Below are 19,861 nucleotides of genomic sequence, written 5' to 3'. Positions count from 1 at the left end.
ATGAGACTCATAATCTCGAAATGATAGCAAGAGATTACGATAGTTTACAATAAAAAAATAGAAACCTGTTCAAGAGATTGACAGTTTAACTAACCTGTATACTTACTATAAACTTTGAAAAATATGTAGTTTTTTCATGTACAGTATAACATAGTATCTTTCCAAGATGCAGTTGATCTGTAACAAAATTCATGTTCATGCAATGTACAGTGATTAAAGTAGCTTTAATCACATGGTAACATGTTAACAAAGAAACTCCCAAGAGACTTTGGGTCTTCACTAGTTTTTCTTGGAATGAGAAAGCAGCTGGTTTTGGGGAGGAGAAAGATTCAATGTTCCATGTGCCTGGGCAACGTGTTTCCTTTCTCCTTGAGAACTGTCCTTGGAAATGAGAACTCCTCAGTTGGAAAGATGGACAATGCTGCTCCAAAGGGTGGAATTTGTGGGAACATTTGATTAACAAAACAAACCAACCAAACAAAAAAAAATATATCTGGTCTGCCAAAGCAAAGCAGCCAAAGATATAGGGAAAAAGTTACTGGATTTATGGCTTTCTGCACATCTAAATAATGTATAGAGAACTTTTCAGATGTATCAAATAAGCAACCACCATAGGAGTGCTGTCCTTAGTTTTGTCTGTGGTTTCAAGCGTTCTTTGTCAGTAGAGATACACCTGGCAAGAGCAAAAGATGTCCTTTCCCTTGCATGTGACACCTTCTGATCCCCCTGCAGTTACACAGCTTCCTCTTTCCCTTTCTGCTCATATCCATCTTTGACTGCTCCCACAGAACATATCCCTGCTCTTTTCATGTTGGCAGGGAAATGTGCTGTTCTTGCAGTAGCAGCAGCAGCGTTGTCAAGAAAGCAACCAAAATAATAGTTGTATGACAGCTATGCAAACATGATCTAAAATGTACCTCTTCGGTGGAGTTGCCCCCTGCAAAGTCAAAATTTTATAAGCAGTTCTACAAGTTTTCACTGTTGAGATTTCATTTCACAAACACATTTTATTATGAGGAATAAAAAGTTGGCATGGTCATCAGTTTAATTTAATCTAAAAAGTCTGATTCAAAATGCTTTTCTTCAAATAAATGTGTTTCATAAACTTTAGCTTGCCTGATTTCTCTTTACATGTTGTCTATGTCAATGGCAAAAGCTACATAAGATTTACAAGGCTGGTGCCACGCTATATATTGCTCCATGGCATGCTAGTTGTCAACTCCAAGGTCACAGCTTTATTAAAGGATCAAGATTTACAATAACGTTAGCAAAAGCGTGAATGCCTTCACACACACCTTCCTGTAGTTTTCTTCCCTGAGGTCGTCTGCGCAATTTCTCCCCCTGCCAAAAGCTACTAATCAATAAATACTGTGGTCTCCTGAACAAAGTTCAAATGGACCTATCTTGTTCCTTTAGTAATAAATCTTTGCTTTTGTTTAACACCTGCCTTTGAAGGACGTAACCCTCTTTACCTGCAGTAATTAATTTAACTTCACAGCAGCCTTATTTGGCGATTAAAAACTGCTTCCCTTTTACAGATTGAGAAGTTGAGGCACAAGGACGTGCTTTGCTGAAGTCATACGAGAAGATGGAAAAGGCTGGGAAGCCCATCTCTGCCAGCCTTTCACATGCTGAGGCCAAAGGCCATGCGGCCTCTCACTCAATGAGTAACACAAGGTGGTTGTGTAGCATCTGCACTCAGGCTTCTGTAATTCTTCCTTTTAACGTACTGTCACAGCATGGATAGGGCACATCTGAAGCTGGCTATACAGCTGTGCTGTAGTCCTAACTGACACAAAAAACACAAGAAGTGTTCTGCAGGCTATTTCCCACTTAAGGTATAGTTCTATGTCTTCTTCTGGCTGTACTTGCACTGTTGAAGAGGTTACTGCCACATGTTACCCATCCTGAGCCTGCTCAGATCTACCAGCCTGGCTTCCTACTTCATTTCAGGGAAGGAGATAATCAGTTAATCACTTTAAATAGCAGGGGGTTTTGCCAGCCCATTAGCAGCTTAGCTAACCCTTGACAGAGCAGTGAAGAGCACAGGGGAGCAGTAACCTCCTGAGCTAGCACAGCCAAAATTGCAAGAGGACCTCTTACTGCAACGCTTCAAATCCCAGGCTTGTCTTCTGGAAGATCCCTGCCTAGGAAGGAGTTCTTTTCCCCTGACCTGAAACATGGGCAGTAAGTACTGCAGCCCAGGTGACTTAACTCTTATGTTGGGCCCATTGCTTCAGACATGCTTCTCTTCAGTTTTTCAGACCTCGTGGTACTCAGAGGCATTCAAATTTTGCCTCCGTGTGGTCTAAAAAGAAGGTATTCAGGGCAGTCATTGGCTTTTGCTTAGGAAGATACTAGCATTTTTAGCTAATAGTAATTGTGATAGATCCTGAGGAAGAGAACCGGGACAGCATCCTCACAGGATGGTTCACCTCTCATCCTCACCTGAAGGGAGACCTGAACTTCAGCCTAGTTTCCTGCAGTTCCCTCTCTCCCCTTGAAACCCTGAGATGGTGGTGTGGGCATTGCCTCTCACTGCCAATCACTGGCAGATACAAGGAGGAGCTTTGACGGATGTTTGAGGCCTAAACACTTTTGAAATGCTGGAAGTTGAAGGCCTATGTGAACCACAGATCTTGGTGCTTTGCACTCTCTCTTCCCCAAAAGTGTAGCCTCAGGTGAGAGAGGGAGGGACCTCCCCACCCAGCGATCCCCTGTGGACACCTAGCTATGGTACAGACAGCAGCAGTCCCAAGGAGATGGGGGAAGAGAAGGTGCTGGACCTACTTCTCCTCAACCCTTGTCCCACATCTGTGATACAGGGTGAGAGACCAGGACTAGCCTGAATCTTAATTTTATTATGAATACAATTTTACAAATTATTGTAATTGATATACTTGCTACAAATCCATTTCTTTTTAGACCATTGCCCACATTTTGTTTGTTGAATATAACTCGGCAGATAAGCAAATGAGGTCAGTGACAGACATGCTTCACAGGCCCAAAGCCTTCTCTGCCTGGAGAAATGAGTTGGCACCACTGTATTGCTGTAACAATATTCTTATAATTCCTTATTCTGGAAGAAATGCGCACAGTCGCACTGCTGACTTATGGTTCTGTCAGCATCGTTCAGGAGGCAGAAATCCTGGCCCAGATAATACTAATATTACCGCGTAACATCACCGCCAGTATCAGCCGATCTACGAATAAGCGACAAACTAGGCAGCAACGGTTTCGCTGTTGCCTTATTTGCGCAGAAGGTGGTCGTAAACGCTGCCCTCCCGTGCGGGGCAGCAGCCGGAGGTCGCCGCCTGGCACCGGAGGAGCCCCGGCCCGGGCGGGCATATGCTGGGTGGTGGGACCGCCCGCCGCCACGGAGGCGCCGGCCCTCGGCCCTGTCCGGCGCGGCCGCAGGCGCCCGCGGAAGGGGAGGTGCGCGGCGCCGTCACCCGCGGGGCCGGGAGGGCGGGGGGGCCGGCGCCGGGCGGCAGGCGGGCGGAGCGGGGGAGTCTCCCCGGGCAGGGCGGAGCGGAGTCCGCCCCGGCGTGTCAGAGCAGCTCCTCCGGGCCGGGAGGCGATCGCCATGGAAACCCAAGCCCCGGTCCCGCCCCTGCCCTCCGGGAGCGCGGCGGCGGGGCGTGGGTGCCGCCGGGAGCCCGGCCGGAGCCGCGGCTGGGAGGGAACGGCCGCCGCGGTGGCTCCCCCGCCGGACGCCGCCAGGTAGAGCGCGGGGCGGGGGCGCTTCCCGGCCGGGGAGGGAGGGCGGGGAGGGGCGGGGCGTGCGGCGCGCAGGCCGGGCCCGCTCCCCCGCCGCCTCCGCCGCAGCCCGGCCTCCCACCTGGCGCCAGGTGCCCACCCGCCGTCTTCACCCGGCCCCCCGGCGCCCTCCGACCCGCGCCCCGTGCCCGGCCCGGGCTGCCCGGCGGCGCCCCGAGGGAGCGGAGCGGAGCTCGGTTCGCTGGGGCGGGGCTTGTTTCTCGTCCCCGATCCTCACGGCGAGGCCCTGACGTGTTGCCATGGCCGAGGGAGCCGAGGCGGCGGCGGCGGCGGAGTGCTTCAGCGAGGATGATTTTTACTGCCCCGTCTGCCAGGAGGTGTTCAAAACGCCCGTGAGGACCGCGAACTGCCAGCACGTGTGGGTATTCCCCCTTGCCGCCCCCCTCCCCGCGCTCCCCCCCCCGCCCCCTTCACAAGCCTTCGCTTCGCCTCGCCTCCGCCGGGTGTCCGCCTGGCGCTGCTCTGCCCCCCCAGCGCGCAGCCCCTGGGCTCGGCGCCGGCCGCGCCGGGAGCCGGGAGGCGCGGCGGGACCCGCGGAGCCGGCTGCTGCCGCCCGCCGCCGCGGGGGCTGACACGCCTCCGCCGGGAGCCGGCCTCGGGGCTGGCGTGCCCGGGGCTGCCCCAGCCTTCCCTCGCCTCTTTCTTTTGTAGCGGACGGCGACCGGCGGCTTAGAGCAGCCGCCTCTTGGAGCACGCCCCGGCTGCCTGATGGGTGGCGGCCGAGTGTTCCTGCCGGTGGAAACGCATCTCGCACGTCTAACCTAACTCGCGGTTTCGGCTTCGTAGTTTCCTGTTCGTTTCCGAACGAGGACCGAAGCTAGCTGTTCTCTCTTTTCAGTGCGCCGCCGTCGCGTTTTTCAGGGGAACGTTTCGTTGCGAAGCGCGACTCGGTGGAGAGGCGGGATGGCCGCGGCGGGCGGGCGGGAGGGCGCGGGGCCTGCGGGAGCTCGGGGCTCGGCGCCTCCGCAGCGGCCTTTGGCTCCCTTAAGGACAATGAACAGCAGTTGCTCTGATAAGATTTTCCTGATCTCACGTGCTTGATGCGCCATTTAATCTCTCATTAGCGGTCAGTCCGGCTCAGGAGCACCGGTCGGTGCGAGCTTTACCTCAAGTGCATGGTCACGTGCCCCTGGTTTCCGTATAGTTCTTTGTAAGCGCCGCTATTGCCTTGTGCTTATGTCTGTAAAGATTTGTGTTCGGTGGGCTCTATTACTCAAATACCTGTTTTCCCCCATCCCCTCAATAATCACCCAGCTCTCTCCAAGGACGAAATATCTAACTCTCCTTACTTTGCTAACTTGTGTTTGTGGTAACTTTTTAATTCAGGTTTTGCAGGAAGTGCTTCTTGACAGCTATCAGAGAAAGTGGAACACACTGTCCTCTCTGCCGGGGGAGCGTGACTAAAAAAGAAAGAACCTATCCCAAAAGGGCTCTAGATGTTGAAAACAGTATGAAGAAAGCTTCTGGGGGCTGTAGATGCTGTGAGAAGCAGGTAGAGTAACACTTTACAAAAAGTTGGATTATTTTTTCTTATTTTTGACCAGACACACTTTTACCGTGTGTCCTTCTTGTCTTGGAGCTAAAGAGCCTATAGCAGTTTGAACTTGGCTTTGTATGGCTTGTGCATATAACCAGGCATGCAGTGCCTGCTAGGTATGCCTAACAGGTGTAAACTGAAAGAGGATCCTTGTATTGTCTATAAAGACCTTTTAAGTGGAGTGCCAGTTCTTCCCCAAAACAATGTGAAGGTAGGATATAGCTATAAAACTGGAAAAAGAGAAATTAGACAACTGAAAATTAGAATTGCAGATACATGGAAGACCTCAGAAACTTTCATTGTGAGAAGTGCTTAGAGCTACTGTAAAATTTAAAACCAATACATATGGGTTAATTACTCTTGGTGTTCATACAATCATATGTAGTTTTCCCCCGCCCCATCAATGTGTTCCCTTCGTTCCCTTTGTAAAGGGGTCATTATTTTCAGAACATTGGGTGAAATCTTGACCCCCACTGAAATAAAGACTAATCTGCCTTCTAGTACAAAAGGATGCAGGATTTCAGCCACACGTTTTGTTTACATCAAAATGCATCAAATCCAGATAGTCTTTTTGCTTGTTTCATTTCACTTGGGACTTAGTTCTGCCAATGTGAAGACTAGCACTAGTGGAAAGCTGAGCTGCTTGCTTTGTACCACATGATTCATTAGGATGAAAAGCTGGGAGAAAGAAACGGTAGCAAGCTGGTAAACAGGAGGGAAGAACCAAACAGATCCCAAGAAGAACTTTAATGGAATTTAGGCACAGGTGTGTGAGATGTGATTTGTTCAGCCTCTAAACCTGCGAGCATTTTCTGATAGTGTTGTTGGACCTGAAATTCTGACTTAGGTCATGTCCAGTACAGCTGTCTTCTGACAAATCTAAGGAACTCCTTGGCTTACCTTGCATTTAAGATGGATAGGCAGCCTTAAGTTGGTGTTCATTCACCTCTTCCCCACCCCCAAAAGAGAAAAGTTATATATTCTTGGAACACACCCAATGCAGAAAGATTTTACTCTGCACAAGGTAATAGCAGGCCAGAGAAGACTGAAGGAGCAGTGGTGCTTATCCCATCCTCACGGTCCGTCTCTGTTGTAGCTCATCAGTTACTGATCCTGGATGTGGGAGGTATAGTTTCTGTGACTTTGTTTCAGTTAAATGGAGTTCACTTGCATCTTTCACCCCTGAGAGAGCTCTCAGATGCCTGGCTGTTGGGGATTTGGGGAGTGGGAATGTTCTCCAATCTCACAGTGTGACAGAAGCTCTATGGAAAAAGGAATTGAAGATCTCCCGTTGAGGAAAGTGTTCATGTTGAGAGGGGAGACGCAGGTTCTTGTTTCTGCTGCATATGATGTCTATATAATTCCTGCACGCATTGCTTTCTGTTGGCAGAATTCTCTCTTCCTTCTATCCCTGGATTGTTTAGTATAAATTCAATAATTTGGCATTTCATTTACAGGTTAGATTTTCGTGGATGAGACAGCATTATAAAACGTGTAAGAAGTATCAGGATGAATATGGTGTTTCTTCTATTATTCCAAACTTACAGATTTCTCAAGATTCAACAGGGAACAGGTAATTAGGGTGTTTTATGTATAATAATGCATCTTCTTCTTCCCCCTCACCTGCCCCCAGAAAGTATTCTTTTTTTCCAGGGTGTGCTTTCTTTTTGCAACAATTATTGTCCATATTTTTGTGATTTTAAAAAAACTGACGGTTCTTCTAGGTCTTTTTCTTCACCCTTAGCATACAGAAGAAAACCTTTCTGCATGATGGTTTGAAATGTCTTCTAGGGACTCCTAAAGGTGTATAGAATTTGTAGCTTGCTTTCCTTGCCTTGACAGCGTTCGAGCAGCTTACTTGGTAACATATTTCGTAATATCTAGCCCCAGGGAAGTTCTCTCTTTACCCATCCACCCCACCCCTACCCGCCTTTCCTAAGTCTGTTTTAGTGGGTATCCTGTTTCAAAACATAACTGTGCAAGCTTTTGCTTTCTGATTGAATTTCTTTTGAACTTTTGAACTGATCTCTTATAAAATGTATAAGGAACTCCAGTACGTTACACACCATAAAATACAAATGACACGTATCATTTGTTTTCAGGCAGTAAGGCTAAAAAACTTTTTTTCATACCTTCTCACTGATGTATTTAGTTTGGCTGGGGATTTTTGCTTATTTTTGAAGACCTTTTTTTACATATTAGTTTCATAGGGTTTTATTATATATAGCCTGTCCTTTGTTTACTTTCTTTTGACATCTGTTTTCTATTTTTAGCAGTCTGAACTTCTGTGTTTGGTTTTCAACCCATCAGCATATTGAAAGCGGAAGTTTAAGCTGTTACCAGAACTAGCTGCAGCAATGTTTCACCAAAGTGTCTGGATATTGTTATATCACTGTTTACTGACTACACCACAGTAGAATACCTGTGTTTATAATATTACAGAAGTATAAAAAATGTACAGTGACCAGATTTGTGACTGTAAATACTCATGGTCTTAGAATGATCAGTGTCTGAGCAGTTTTTGTGGCTTAGCTAGAGGTGCATATGTGGTCAACTTTACTTTCTAAAATGTTCCTGTCTTCACTCTTACTTTAGAAAATAATTTAGTTTATACTCAGTGTAAGAAAATTTATCTTGTTTTAGTTGAAAGCTGTCAATTATTTGTGTAAACACATGGCAGTTAAATGCCTATTTACATAGATCTAAGTCAAAAAATTTAGAAGATGCTGCCTGTCTTACATTCGCGTAATTCATAATGCTTTTTGAGCTACTTGGCTGTAATCTCCAGTGCCGTTCTTGTTGGCTAAATGTTTGTTGTATTGTATACCACTTTCCTATAAAGTTTTGTAGTATTCCACCAAGGGTCATCATGGTAGCTAAATACTGAGACAAACCTTGATCCAAAGGAAAAGCTGTGAGAGTTAAAATATGTGCTGCCGTATGTTTTACCTTGAAATTAATGGGGCTTAATGGATTCCTCCCCCACACTGTTACTGTGAAGCTTATAAAAATTTTGATAGTAGAGTAAAATAATCTCAATTTTCATTGTTTTTTCTTTTTTCTTGACTTCATTTAAAGTAGCAGAAGTGATGCAATATCTGATAATGGCGAGATGTCTAGTAATCAAATACTTCAAGGAGAAACAAGGTAGGCCGCTTGTTTTTCTGTTGTTATTATTAAAACAGATCCAGATAGTCATAGTGCAAGCTTCTACTAACTTTAAAAATAACTCACACAAAAACCTACAATAAGTTGTATTAAAATACCCCCATAGTTTCTTCTACATTTGCATCTATATGTAAGAAGTTTGTTTTTTTCAGTACTTTCCTGAAGGGTACGCACTAAAAGATGTTACCAGTAACTAAAAGCAGGGTGCAGATGCAGTTGGAACAAAAGAATTTTCTAAAGTCCAAGTCTCAGAAGAATGCATTTAGGCATAAAAATAAGAAATGTGCTTTAAATTGCAATTTGGTAGTAACACTGGAAGTCCACGACATCCCCTACTATGTCAGTGAGGATGGGGTGTTCTTGTTATCAAATTAAGGGAAAGCAATGACAAGACAACAGATGAATTAAGCTTTCTGTAATACTATTTCTAAAACTATTTTGTTTAATACTGCGTATTTCTTTTTACAGTGGACACCCAACCTTCAAATGCCCCTTGTGTCAGGAAGCCAATTTTACCAGACAACGCTTGCTGGATCACTGTAATAATAGACATCTTTATCAGATAGTTCCTGTAGTAAGTAGAATTGCTTATGTATGCTTCTTAAGCTACTTTCATTATAATTACATGGACAATTTAAAATGTGCAGTAGCTATTCTGTATCTGTAAAGATCACTGTGGTCTGAGAAAGGCAATATACTTAATGCAGTGCATGTAACTTGAGTGACTTTCATGTGATAATGTTTCTTGTCCAGCTTGTCGGTTCTAAGGCATTTCGGACTTTTTCTGTCTCATTTATCTTGATGTGAAACAGACTCGGTTTTTGAGCCTGACACTCTTCTTCATTTAGTATTTCAGATCTGTTTCAATAGAATCCCATTTGTAATGTAACTATTGTTTCATGTGAAACCTATAGTTACTTGAAAAGTAATCTAAGGTAATCAGAGGGACTGAAGGAGAAAAATCTGTTTGGTTTTCTATTCTTTTCATCTGGATAGGGTGTGTTATTTTTTCTTTTGGCTTACTTGATGATCTCAGTTGTATGACAGTTCTCCCAAACAATAAGTAGGATGCAGTAATCACATTTTTTTTAAACTTTAAACAACAGAAATTGACAAAAACAGTACCAGACAGACATGATAATCCTCTACTCCAAAGAGAAACACTTAAAAAATTTGGCAAGTTGAAATGTAATTTTTGAATGTTACACAAATGAAGAAAAGAATACTTATGACTACAATTCTATGTGAACATGGCTGTTTTGGTTTGGTTGTGAATGAGTAGTAGACTAGTTATTCCTGTAGAACATGTGTTTAATGCATTCTGTATTACCAATAACTTTTTTTTTTAATTCTCTCTCTTTCCCCTTCCTCTCCAAATTCAGATTTGTCCTATTTGTGTATCTCTTCCCTGGGCAGATACTAACCAGGTTACTAGAAATCTTGTTAGCCATCTAAATCTAAGACACCGGTTTGACTACGGAGAATTTGTGGTAAGCTTTTTCTTCTTCGATGCATAGGGGAGTAAATGGTAAATTTTTTTCTACAAATTAAAATGCCAAATAAAACATTTGTACCAAACGTGTTTGTGCTCTGGATATGCTGTGTTCCTGCACTGTACAGAATTCAGAAGTAGGCCTGTCTGTTCTTAAACTTCCTGTTACCAACATGAAGTGCTACTGGGAATAGGTGTTGTCAACATTTAAGCTTTGTTCCAAACTGATGACTTAAGTCTTTAGCTTAGTGTTCTCAATCAGAACTATTTGTTCCTCCAAAACAGTTTATTGCTGCTGCTTCTGGGGGAAATAAAATAGACGCTACTCTGTTTTATTGACATTTTTGACCTTTTATGGCAGAAATGCCAAAATCACAATTCTCAGGACTCAAAGTGCAGCTTGACTAGCTGGTATTGCTGCTACAGCCTCTCTTCCAGTGTGTTGTGAGAGAGGCTGCAATGTGAAAAAGAGATACGTCATTAAATCACTGTTCTGGTTGCCGCCTTTTAGTCTTGCTTTGGGTAAATGACCTTGGAGCAGGTGCAGAACTACATACACAGATGTAGACAGGGGATGGATCATAAGTCAAGCCAACCATTTGATTTGCAGGTGGGACCAGAGAGCTAGAGAGTTTGTGTTGTAGTTTCTACAGAGTTTGACAGGCTTTGGGGTACCCTGCTTGAGCTTTGTGTGGGACAAGCATAGTATTTGAGGCATAGGCAGCCTTACTGGTTAAAGATGGCAAAGGTGATGCATATGGTTCTTTGTGTTGAGTGATCTGTGACAAAGAACTATTGGACTCTTCAATATAATATGAGTGCATCTTGCATGTTTGAGGATGTAAAACTGGGAAGCTGCTGGAATTGCATTAAAAAGGTGTATTACTTTGGCCTATTAATGACTTGCAAGATAGCTCTTCAAAAGTGGCAGGGTTAACCACCCATCTTTTGTGCTACGTGTTTTCTTTCTCACTTGAAGCAGTATATTCTCAACAATCTATGATTACTGTTGTTTGGGGATCACATTTTGGTTTTATTAACGGAGGATATTATGGCTGGTTGGAAGCCCTGTTCTAAGAATTGTGTGACAGTCAGCTTGCCTGAGCTGGTTGTTCTGTAATGTAATTGTGCCAGGGAGAGGAGATGGACCCTTCTGCTTAATGAGCCTTGCCCCACTCTTCTGATTCTTCTCCCATCTCATGTATCTCTTGGTACTTGGTTAAGTAAAAGATACTGTGCAACATAAACAATCATTAGTACACATAAAGATGGAAAGTCTTCATCTAGGTGCTAATTCCTATGTAAAAATGTGGAAAATGAATGATTAAGCTAAGGATTATGGTACATCTTGAGTATTTGTCCATTTTGATTATGTTTTTGTTTTGTTTAGAATCTTCAGCTTGATGAAGAAGCCCAATACCAAAATGCGGTTCAAGAATCCTGTCATGTGAACTTTTAAAGTATAGCCCCCCGTCATCTTACTAATTATCTGAGAGAAAAATTACATTAATTCTGTTACTGATCTGAAGTGTATATTAATAAAAATGCTATTCAGTAACCATTTTTCAGGCTTAATTTTTTTGTGTGTTCATAAGGACTTTTCATAAATGATTTTGCTGAAACTCAAGCTTGACATCTTTACTGAGATCTGGCCCTGTGTATTTAGGGACCTTTTTGGAACCGCTCGCTGTTGTCTTATTTTCTCTAACTTTTACTACTGTGCTAATTACATGGCTTCTTTTATAATGTCAGGTATTTTAATTCACCAAAACCAACTTTGAAAGTATCTTTAGAAAGACATGCAGAGGTGCTCTGTTGCACTGAGTTTAAGTTCAGTTGTCATCTGCTAAGCTATCTATGAGATGAAAGTTTTTTCCTCCTGCCCAAGAGCAAAGTTTTGTTTGATGTTGTGATTTGTTTTTTACTGTTATAATGTGAATGAAAATAACAACAACTTCAGAAATAAAAATATTTGTTTTCTATAGATCAACAATGCAGAGCAGGTTTTTTTTTCCACCTTTCACTGAGAAAGAATGATGCCATTGCCTGGGAATAATTATATCTATTTTTTTCCCCTTTTGGAGCATAACTGAGAAAGGATACTTCCTTCCTGAAGTGATGGGTCAGGAGTTTCCCCTGTACTCCCAACTATAAGGAAGATGACGTACTTTGTGAGAAATTCAAGATGACATGCAAAAGATACACTTTTTGGGTATATGACTGCGACCAGCTAGTTTTTCATTTTGTTAGAACTTTTTACAAACTTCTGTTGCTGTATTTGGAATTCAAGTTTTGGTCCTGCCTTTCATGGAAGGCTGTGTAACTAGAGAACTAACTGGCTTCAGACCTACCAACGCTCATAAATTAACTTGTTTATTTTGGTAAGACTGTTTAAAACTTGGTCATCTCCTGTATCCAAAGGCTTGAAAGAACAGTTGAGAAGAAAAACTTGCTCTAACATATTTTAAGAGTTCCTATTCTAGATTTCCACATTCCCAGCAAGACTGTCATTAAAATCAGAAAACAGCAATAATGCAATTTTGAATTTAAATGGAAAATCCATCTGTAAAAGAACTTTGAGGTATTTTATTTAATACTAATGGGGAGAAGGGGAAAGCAAGCTGCACAGCTTACATTTTGGAGTTTTAAATAGAGACTGTTCTGAGTATCTATTGGGACTGACTTTTCATCCTGTGTCACCATCAGCTGTTGTCAAGCCTTACTTTATGGGTATTGTATATGTGGTGGAAAACATCCCCAGTAATTTTCCTACTCTAGTTGGTGATTTCTGTGTAATAATATCAGTTGTGCAGCCAAAGTACAGTAGGCTTCTTGTGCCCTGGCTCCCATTTGCTCTCCAAATAGGGGTTTTGATTATTCTTTAAATACTGGGCTATTTCATATTCCAAAACTGGTAAGATTGAAATGCCTCACTCTGCAATGTAATTGATTTCAGAACTGAATCTTGGTTCTAGCCTGTTGAGTGTTGGAACTAAAACAATATACACTGTAACTTAACGTTACTACCTTATATTTTTTAAGAGTGTAAAACATTACTGAAGTCATAGCTGGCTAACATACAGAGAGAGTTGGCTATTTCAGAAACGTCTGGAGGTTATATCGTTTTTATAACAGCTTAACATGTCTTGCATTTTGTTACTGACTTAATGCAGTATTTTGACAGCGGGCCATGCTTTGATCTTGTACTCCAACTTGCCTGTTTGCCCCCCATACTCTTGTCTGCATATTCTCACTTGTCTCTCAGCTCTAGTACTTGTGTGACCACATGCTGATTTGGAGTGGTTCACTGACCCAACTGAAAGTTGTTTGGATTTTTACTTTCTCTCTTGCTCTATAAAGCCAGCTATGAAATAGTGCCCTTAGACAGAAAGGAATTTTCAAGGTAGCCTGATGCTAAAGTTTTAGCTTTTTAAAAACGCTTACCGTGGTGGTTTTATTACTGCATACATTTCCTAAGGAATTTAATAGTTATATGTAAGTTTAGTTAACTTTTTTAGATTCAGTAAAATATTTCTATGAACTGGCAATAAATGCCTACAGCCAATACAGATTCAGAATGCCTCATGGACACTGGAACTAGTTATTTCTATTACTTGAACAAATTAACATCTATTTTAAAACTCTGGGAAACAAATTTTTCTATAGCAATAATTAGTTGTCACTAGGTGCATAGTTGCTGTGCATTTTAGTCATGTTTAAATGTCGAGAGACTTGAATACACATTTTAAAGCAACAAGTGTGTATAAATGCAATATTAAAAAAAACTTGCAAAATTTTTATCCTCTTTATTTGCATATGTTAAAATCTGTATTGGCAGGCACTGCCTTGCTGAAGTTTTTATACTTTTAGTATGAAGGGGTTGCATCCAATACATTCACTAGGTAAGCGTTTAATGAAAACGAAACAGTCTGTTTAAATGTGATGGTGCTGGTCGTGATCTTTCTCACTGAAACCCAGACATGCACAAAAAGCTGTGTATTTGTGGTGGGTGATGCTTGTACTCAAAACATGCAATCTTTACTAGAAGATTGCTGTTTAACAATGTTTTCATGTTCATGTTGCATTGTGTATGGTTTCAATATGCCATGTTATGTTTGAATTGTTCCTTCTATTTTTTCTCCTATTAAAGTATTTTATTTTCTCTTTGTCTTTTTGTTGCATAATAAAGATGATCAGTCTCCTTTATGCTACTTCTTCCCTTTTAGATGCTTTCTAAACTTAAGTACGTGGTCAGTTGTATGCCTTCACACTTTGAATGATTAGAATGGCATGTATGCTGCTGGAACCGATGAGTTGTGGCTCATGATCCATTAATGAGCTGACAAGCTAACTTATATCACATCTTAAGATATTTCTATGAAGCAGAAAAGATAAGTTGGCCAAAACTTATTTTATACTTCTTTTTTCCCTTCCATGTTTGTAAGTTGCTGTGCCATGTAATGTTAATAGAGAAATAACATCCTTAAAGGCAGAGAGAAAGAGGTATGTAACGCTCGGGGCCAATAGCAAACCTCATTATTTAAAGGTAGATTTACTAAGAAGGGTTAATGGTGTTCTGAGGAAAGACTTGTCAGTAAGTTTGGGCTGGTTGCATTGTTGGACTAGCAAGGTGGCATCTAGATTTATTCTTCCACCCCGTATTTTTGAACTGAAACAACCGTAGTTACTTCTTGTGCTTTTACATTCTAAGGGCATACAGGTGATAATATGGTTATGGAATTGACTTAAAGCCTTATTTTGAATTATAGAAATATAGCAAAATTATGCAAATTTACTTTTTGTTTATTGTTCTTTCTCCCCTTGGAATCTAGTTTTCTGAGCTCTAAATAAATCACTGTATCTTCTAAATCTGGTTATAAGCCCTTTATTAGAGATTCCATTTGATTTCCTTCTACTACAGCAATGCATATTTCATTATTCAGAGAGAATGCACTCAGTGCGTTTGATTCTCATTGGCAACATGTTGGTTGTAGGATATGTGAGCTCTGTAGAAGCCCCTGTTGCCCTGCTCCAGGGCTTCATTCCCAGGAGGAGAGGGTGACCTTTGTGCACCCAGGTCAACTTCTGACAGGTAGTCAGGGCTGGAAGGTTTTCTGTGCTTCGGAAGCATTCCTGGGTCCCTTTTTTTTTTTTAGATATGGCTTCAGAGTTAAGATTTGAACACGTAAGTGTCTGTGAGGACTGCTATAAAAGAGTACAGCTAAGTGTGTTTTTTGTATCCTTTTTTTTTATGCTGAAACAGACACACTAATTCGTGGGTGCTCGTAAGAAATGTGCTGTTTGCTGTGTCTTGTAAATACTGTGCCATCTGTGAAATAGCTGCCAAACCTGGCAGCCAAGGGTTGTTTTATTGCAGGCAAGCAGGGCTACAAGAGTATCTGACAAAAGCATCTTCAGGTTTCTTTTGGAATTGGAGAAACTGATGAAAAGGGACAAACACTACGTAGTCTGTTCTCTGTACAGTGTACATTTAAACTTGCTCTAGATAGCAGGTTTCTTTGGTGTCCTGTTGTGGGTATGTTTGAAAACTTTAGGAGAAAAATTCAGGCCTCTGCTATGAGAAGGTTTTTTAATAATGTTAAAATTGCTGCTTCCCAGTGAATAACCAGACTTTAAGTCAAAGTATAGGCTTCTCCCGCCACTGCCATAAGTAAAGTAGGTCTACTGTTTCTCCTCAAACTGTTTTCATCTTTTCATTTTCCAGCCCTAACCAGCCTTATTCTATCTGTAATGTTGTTTTTTGCGGTTTTTTTTCTTCCTCCACAGTCATATTTCTCTGTTTTTGTGGACATGATCAGGAAAAAGCTAGGAAAGTAAATTTTATGCTTATTCCTCCACCATTCCCCAAGCTGTTAGGAAACTGGAGAAAAAGAAAAAAAAAAAAAGGTCATCCCTGCAAAATGCATCCTGTGGAAGATATGTAATTCAATTTTAAATCTTTGCCTTAAATCCTCTGCATACGTTTAGAATGCATTCCTTAGCTCCATGAAACTGCAGCCCATTTCCCAGGGCTTAGTGACAGAATATGGTTTTTGTGGCTTGTGAGGATGCTTAAGCAAGAGAAAAGTGCTCCTCACTATTCATTTACATTCTTTTTTGTTTCTGTCTCTCTCTTTTTTCATAGAATCATAGAGTAGTTTGGGTCGGAAGGGACCGTAAAGATCATCTCATTCCAATCCCCCTGCCACGGGCAGGGACACCTTCCACCAGACCAGGTTGCTCAAAGCCCCATCCAACCTGGCCTTGAGCACTTCCAGGGATGGGGCATCCACAGCTTCTCTGGGCAACCTGTTCCAGTGTCCCACCACCCATTTTCCTCTGTATGTATTTCCCTACAGCATTTCTCCTGAGTTTATGCTGTTTCCCTCCCACTCCCCTTTTTGTCTTTTAAAGTTAATCAGCAACTGGATAACTAAGGTTATATGACTTAGCTGCTAAGTATGGTTTTGTAATCTGCATGTTTTATAAGCTCCTCTGGCTGTGCCCTCAACATCTGGGGGCTGATGTGAGCCTCAGGGGTAAATACAGTAACTAAGAAACTTAGCATCAATAATTTCCAGAGTTTGCCTGCCATCTTTGCTTCTACAGCTGGAGGAGTTTATATATCTCAGAATTTTTGCAGTTTGAAAGAATCTGAAAGTCAGATTTTATTGCTTTAAAATGCTTTTTAAAGTATTTACTTTGGTGTTGGTTTTTTGTTTTGTTTTTTTCATTGGGGGGTGTCTTTTTGCATTGAAGAGATTAGGATGATGTTTAAGATCAAAACCATCTCATGCAGACAGGGTCTTTAATGGCAATGAGTACTTGTTTTTCCGAAAGCCTTGCATTAGGTTCTCTGGTTTTGCACGTGTGGGCAGAAGACAGTAGGAAGACGGTGGGTTTTTTCTCCAGGGTAGCTTCTGTGGCACTAGTGTCGCAGAAGGTGTGTTTTATGTGCCACCTCAGTTGTATTCAACTTAAGTTTCTTTTGTGAATTTTTCTTCTTTCGTAAGTCAAACCACAAGAGGGCACTGACTATTTTTGGCTTGTTTCTAAGTAAGGATAGTATTTAAGGATGCTAATTCACTAAGGAGTTGTACTCTGAGACTCTCTTAGATACGGGATTTCTATCCAGGTATTTCATAAAACGTCGTAAATCTTTCCTATGTTTTAGAGGTTAAGTGACTGGGATCATTTCAATCTACAGAAAGGATCTTTCTAACTTTAAAACCTCCAACTTGCAGGTTTACTGGGGTGCTTTATCACCTGTGGCAAATAAGCTGTGTTCCCGCAGGGATCCACTCCGGGAAGACCTGAGCGCTCCCCAGTTCACGAGTGAACGTAAACCGTAAGGTGTTCACGCCACCTCCGTTTACCTGCAGGACCTTTCCTTCCCCAAACGCGTTCTTTAGGGGTCGCCTCCAAGCCCGAGGCGCTGCAGTGCACACCGGCGTCACACGAGGGCAGCTGAGGACTGCTGCATTCCGCCGTCGTGAGCGCCGGGGGTTATCGCTGATTCCTGGCTTCTTGCTCGCTGAAGCTGCACGCATGGCAACGACCTCGCTAATTCCATCTGCTGCGGGGATGAGGTCCACCAGGTGCCAAGTACAGGTATGTTTCCGTAACCCTTTGTATTGCTTAGGCCTTTAAAGTTGTTCCCTGGCAGCACGTGCAATAGTTTGGGGTTGCTGCAGGCCTCTGGAATGAAGAGGGAAATTCTTCTGCTAAGGCTCATGCTCCATTCTCAGAGAGGATGAAGTGTCCCTGGAGTATGCTTCTGCAGTGGCATGATACTTAGTGGCTGGCTACAGCCACTTCAGTAGCTGTGTATCAGTCACAGTTTGTTTCACGCTGTAATCTGATTCATATTTACCATAAAATATGTTTGTGTGAAAACATGTCAGACATGATTCACTTTCCCATGAAAGGGGGAGAGGTGTAATCCTGTATGAGTAATTATTTGATTTACGAAAGATTGTTTTCTCACACAAAATAAAAGATAATGGTTAAAGTACATGTCTGGAGTGGCAGTGGGCAGGAAGGGATGAAATGTTGCACACCCAAGCTTCTGCTGTTTGCTTTTTAACCTTGCTTTTTAATTTACCTGTAGCTAAGCAGTGCGAGGAAACTGAAGGTCTGCTTTGTTTTCTTGATAACCCTTAATCAAAGAAAACATGCCTTCTTTGCTCCTCTGCAAGAAGATGGAACACTTGTATTTGATATGTTGGGATTTTCACTTTCTTACATCGTATTCCATGTGACATCCACTAGGTTTTGAAAACATTGGAGTGTCTTAACTTGAAGTACTTAGCTGTTCAACTTGAAAAATTTTGGATTTGATTGAGGGTCTCTTATCTTGTAGGTTTATCTGACAACTCTTATCTTCATTACTGCTTTTGCCTTATCAGCCAAGGAGATACTATTACAGTGTTATCCACATTTGGGAGATTAACTGAAAACGTGAAACAAATTGTGCAGGATAATGCAGGGAGCTCGAGGCAGGGCAAGGAACAATCTGCCATCTGAGAATAATAGACTGTTTGAGTATACTCCTACTCTTTAACATTTGGTCTATAAGCACGGCTAAGTGGGGTACGTAACGCTCTACAAGCCAGCACTTTTCAAGAATATTTAATGAATTCATAGCACTTGAAGTTGACACTAAAATTTACGATCAGTCAGGTTCCACCCAAATGTCAACAAGCAACCATGAATCACCATTGTTGGCTGAGCAGTATACCAATAGCAGAATTACCACAGTATCTGTGCTGAAATACAGAAGATCAACAAAACTAGTCAAATGTGAAACTACCTACCAAAAATGCTAGAAAATCACTGTCCCCATAGAGCTATTTGTAGTTGTTTTTATGGTTCTCTAGTTTTTTGGCATTACATTTTGAAGTTCCTTTGGTTTTTAAGGAGAGCATTCTTTCTCTCCTGTACTTCACTCATTTTTTCCCAGTCTCTCTGCTCCCATTACTGTCCATCCCCAAATTATTATCTGCAGATGTAACTTTATGAAGAATACTAAAACAGGTGATGTTTCCCATCTGCATTGGACAACGCCTGATGAACATTCCTTCTTCCACAGCAAGGCAGGGGGGTAAGCAATGCAGTATTATCATTACCTGTGCCCCAGTAGTGCCCACCAGAAACAGTGCTACTGGGCAGGCTTTAAAGAGACGGTGCCCGTCCAAGGGAACACTCAGTCTGCCCCCAGGGTGGTCCCCATCTGTCTGGTGCTAGGGAAGTGAACTCGGAAGGAGAGCCAAGCGGTCACTGCAGTAGATCCACAACAAGTTCCACATCAGGTTCTGATGTCTTTCCTTTTCATTGCTTCTGTGTGAGCAGCGTGGGAGCATGTGGGTCTATGGGGAAGGAAATGTAATTGACTGGCAAAAGCTCAGATTTTGCAGGTGTCTCTCATAGTTACTCAGGGCTCATTAGATAGCTTAGTACCCATAAAAGTTGTGGAACATGTTCAAGGCAAAGAATTGCAAGAAAGGAAAAAGCAATCAACCAGTTAAAGACTTGCTCCTTCTGCTTTGTGTTTAATGTTTTTACTTTTCCTCAAACATAGAGCTTGTAGTTAGAAAACTGGTGGATTCTACCTGCAGATCAAAATGGTAATGGAAATAACATCCTTGAATTCCATAGGTCCCCAACAGTGTCAAGAAAGGACGTGCATTACTTTGGGCTGTTATGTGCCCTGGTAACTGTAGAATAAAGGCACAATCTAAGACTGCCATTCTTTTTGTACATCTGAAAATGCTCACCATCTATCCAAATATTAATTAAAAAGCAGTGTGAATTGGAGGAAAAATGTGTATAGGGGGAGTATTTTACAATGCAGGGTTAGTATATAACTTTGGTGACTTCTCTGT

The 19,861-nt window shown here is 42.2% G+C and overlaps 1 protein-coding gene across 4 annotated transcripts; it reads left to right on the top strand.

The window, feature by feature from the left end:
* The first annotated feature begins 2,915 nt into the window (after positions 1–2,915).
* Positions 2,916–14,139, top strand: RNF138 (ring finger protein 138). 4 transcript variants are annotated; one of them, XM_056332490.1, is made up of 7 exons: positions 2,916–3,723; positions 5,107–5,272; positions 6,775–6,890; positions 8,396–8,464; positions 8,954–9,059; positions 9,902–9,975; positions 11,368–14,139. In XM_056332490.1, the coding sequence occupies exons 1-6, from the start codon at positions 3,089–3,091 to the stop codon at positions 9,938–9,940; spliced, it is 1,131 nt and encodes a 376-aa protein (XP_056188465.1). In that variant the 5' UTR covers positions 2,916–3,088; the 3' UTR covers positions 9,941–9,975; positions 11,368–14,139. The 4 variants fall into 4 exon arrangements, with proteins under 4 accessions (XP_056188465.1, XP_056188464.1, XP_056188463.1 ...); XM_056332489.1 differs by having other exon boundaries at positions 2,922–3,723; positions 8,399–8,464; positions 9,868–9,975; XM_056332488.1 differs by having other exon boundaries at positions 2,930–3,723; positions 9,868–9,975.
* Positions 14,140–19,861: the final 5,722 nt, after the last annotated feature.

The sequence above is a fragment of the Falco biarmicus genome, chromosome 3, assembly GCF_023638135.1.
Source record: "Falco biarmicus isolate bFalBia1 chromosome 3, bFalBia1.pri, whole genome shotgun sequence".
Taxonomy (NCBI): Eukaryota; Metazoa; Chordata; class Aves; order Falconiformes; family Falconidae; genus Falco; species Falco biarmicus.
The sequence above is the reverse complement of the archived record's forward strand: the minus strand, read 5'-3'. Positions and strand labels throughout refer to the sequence as shown.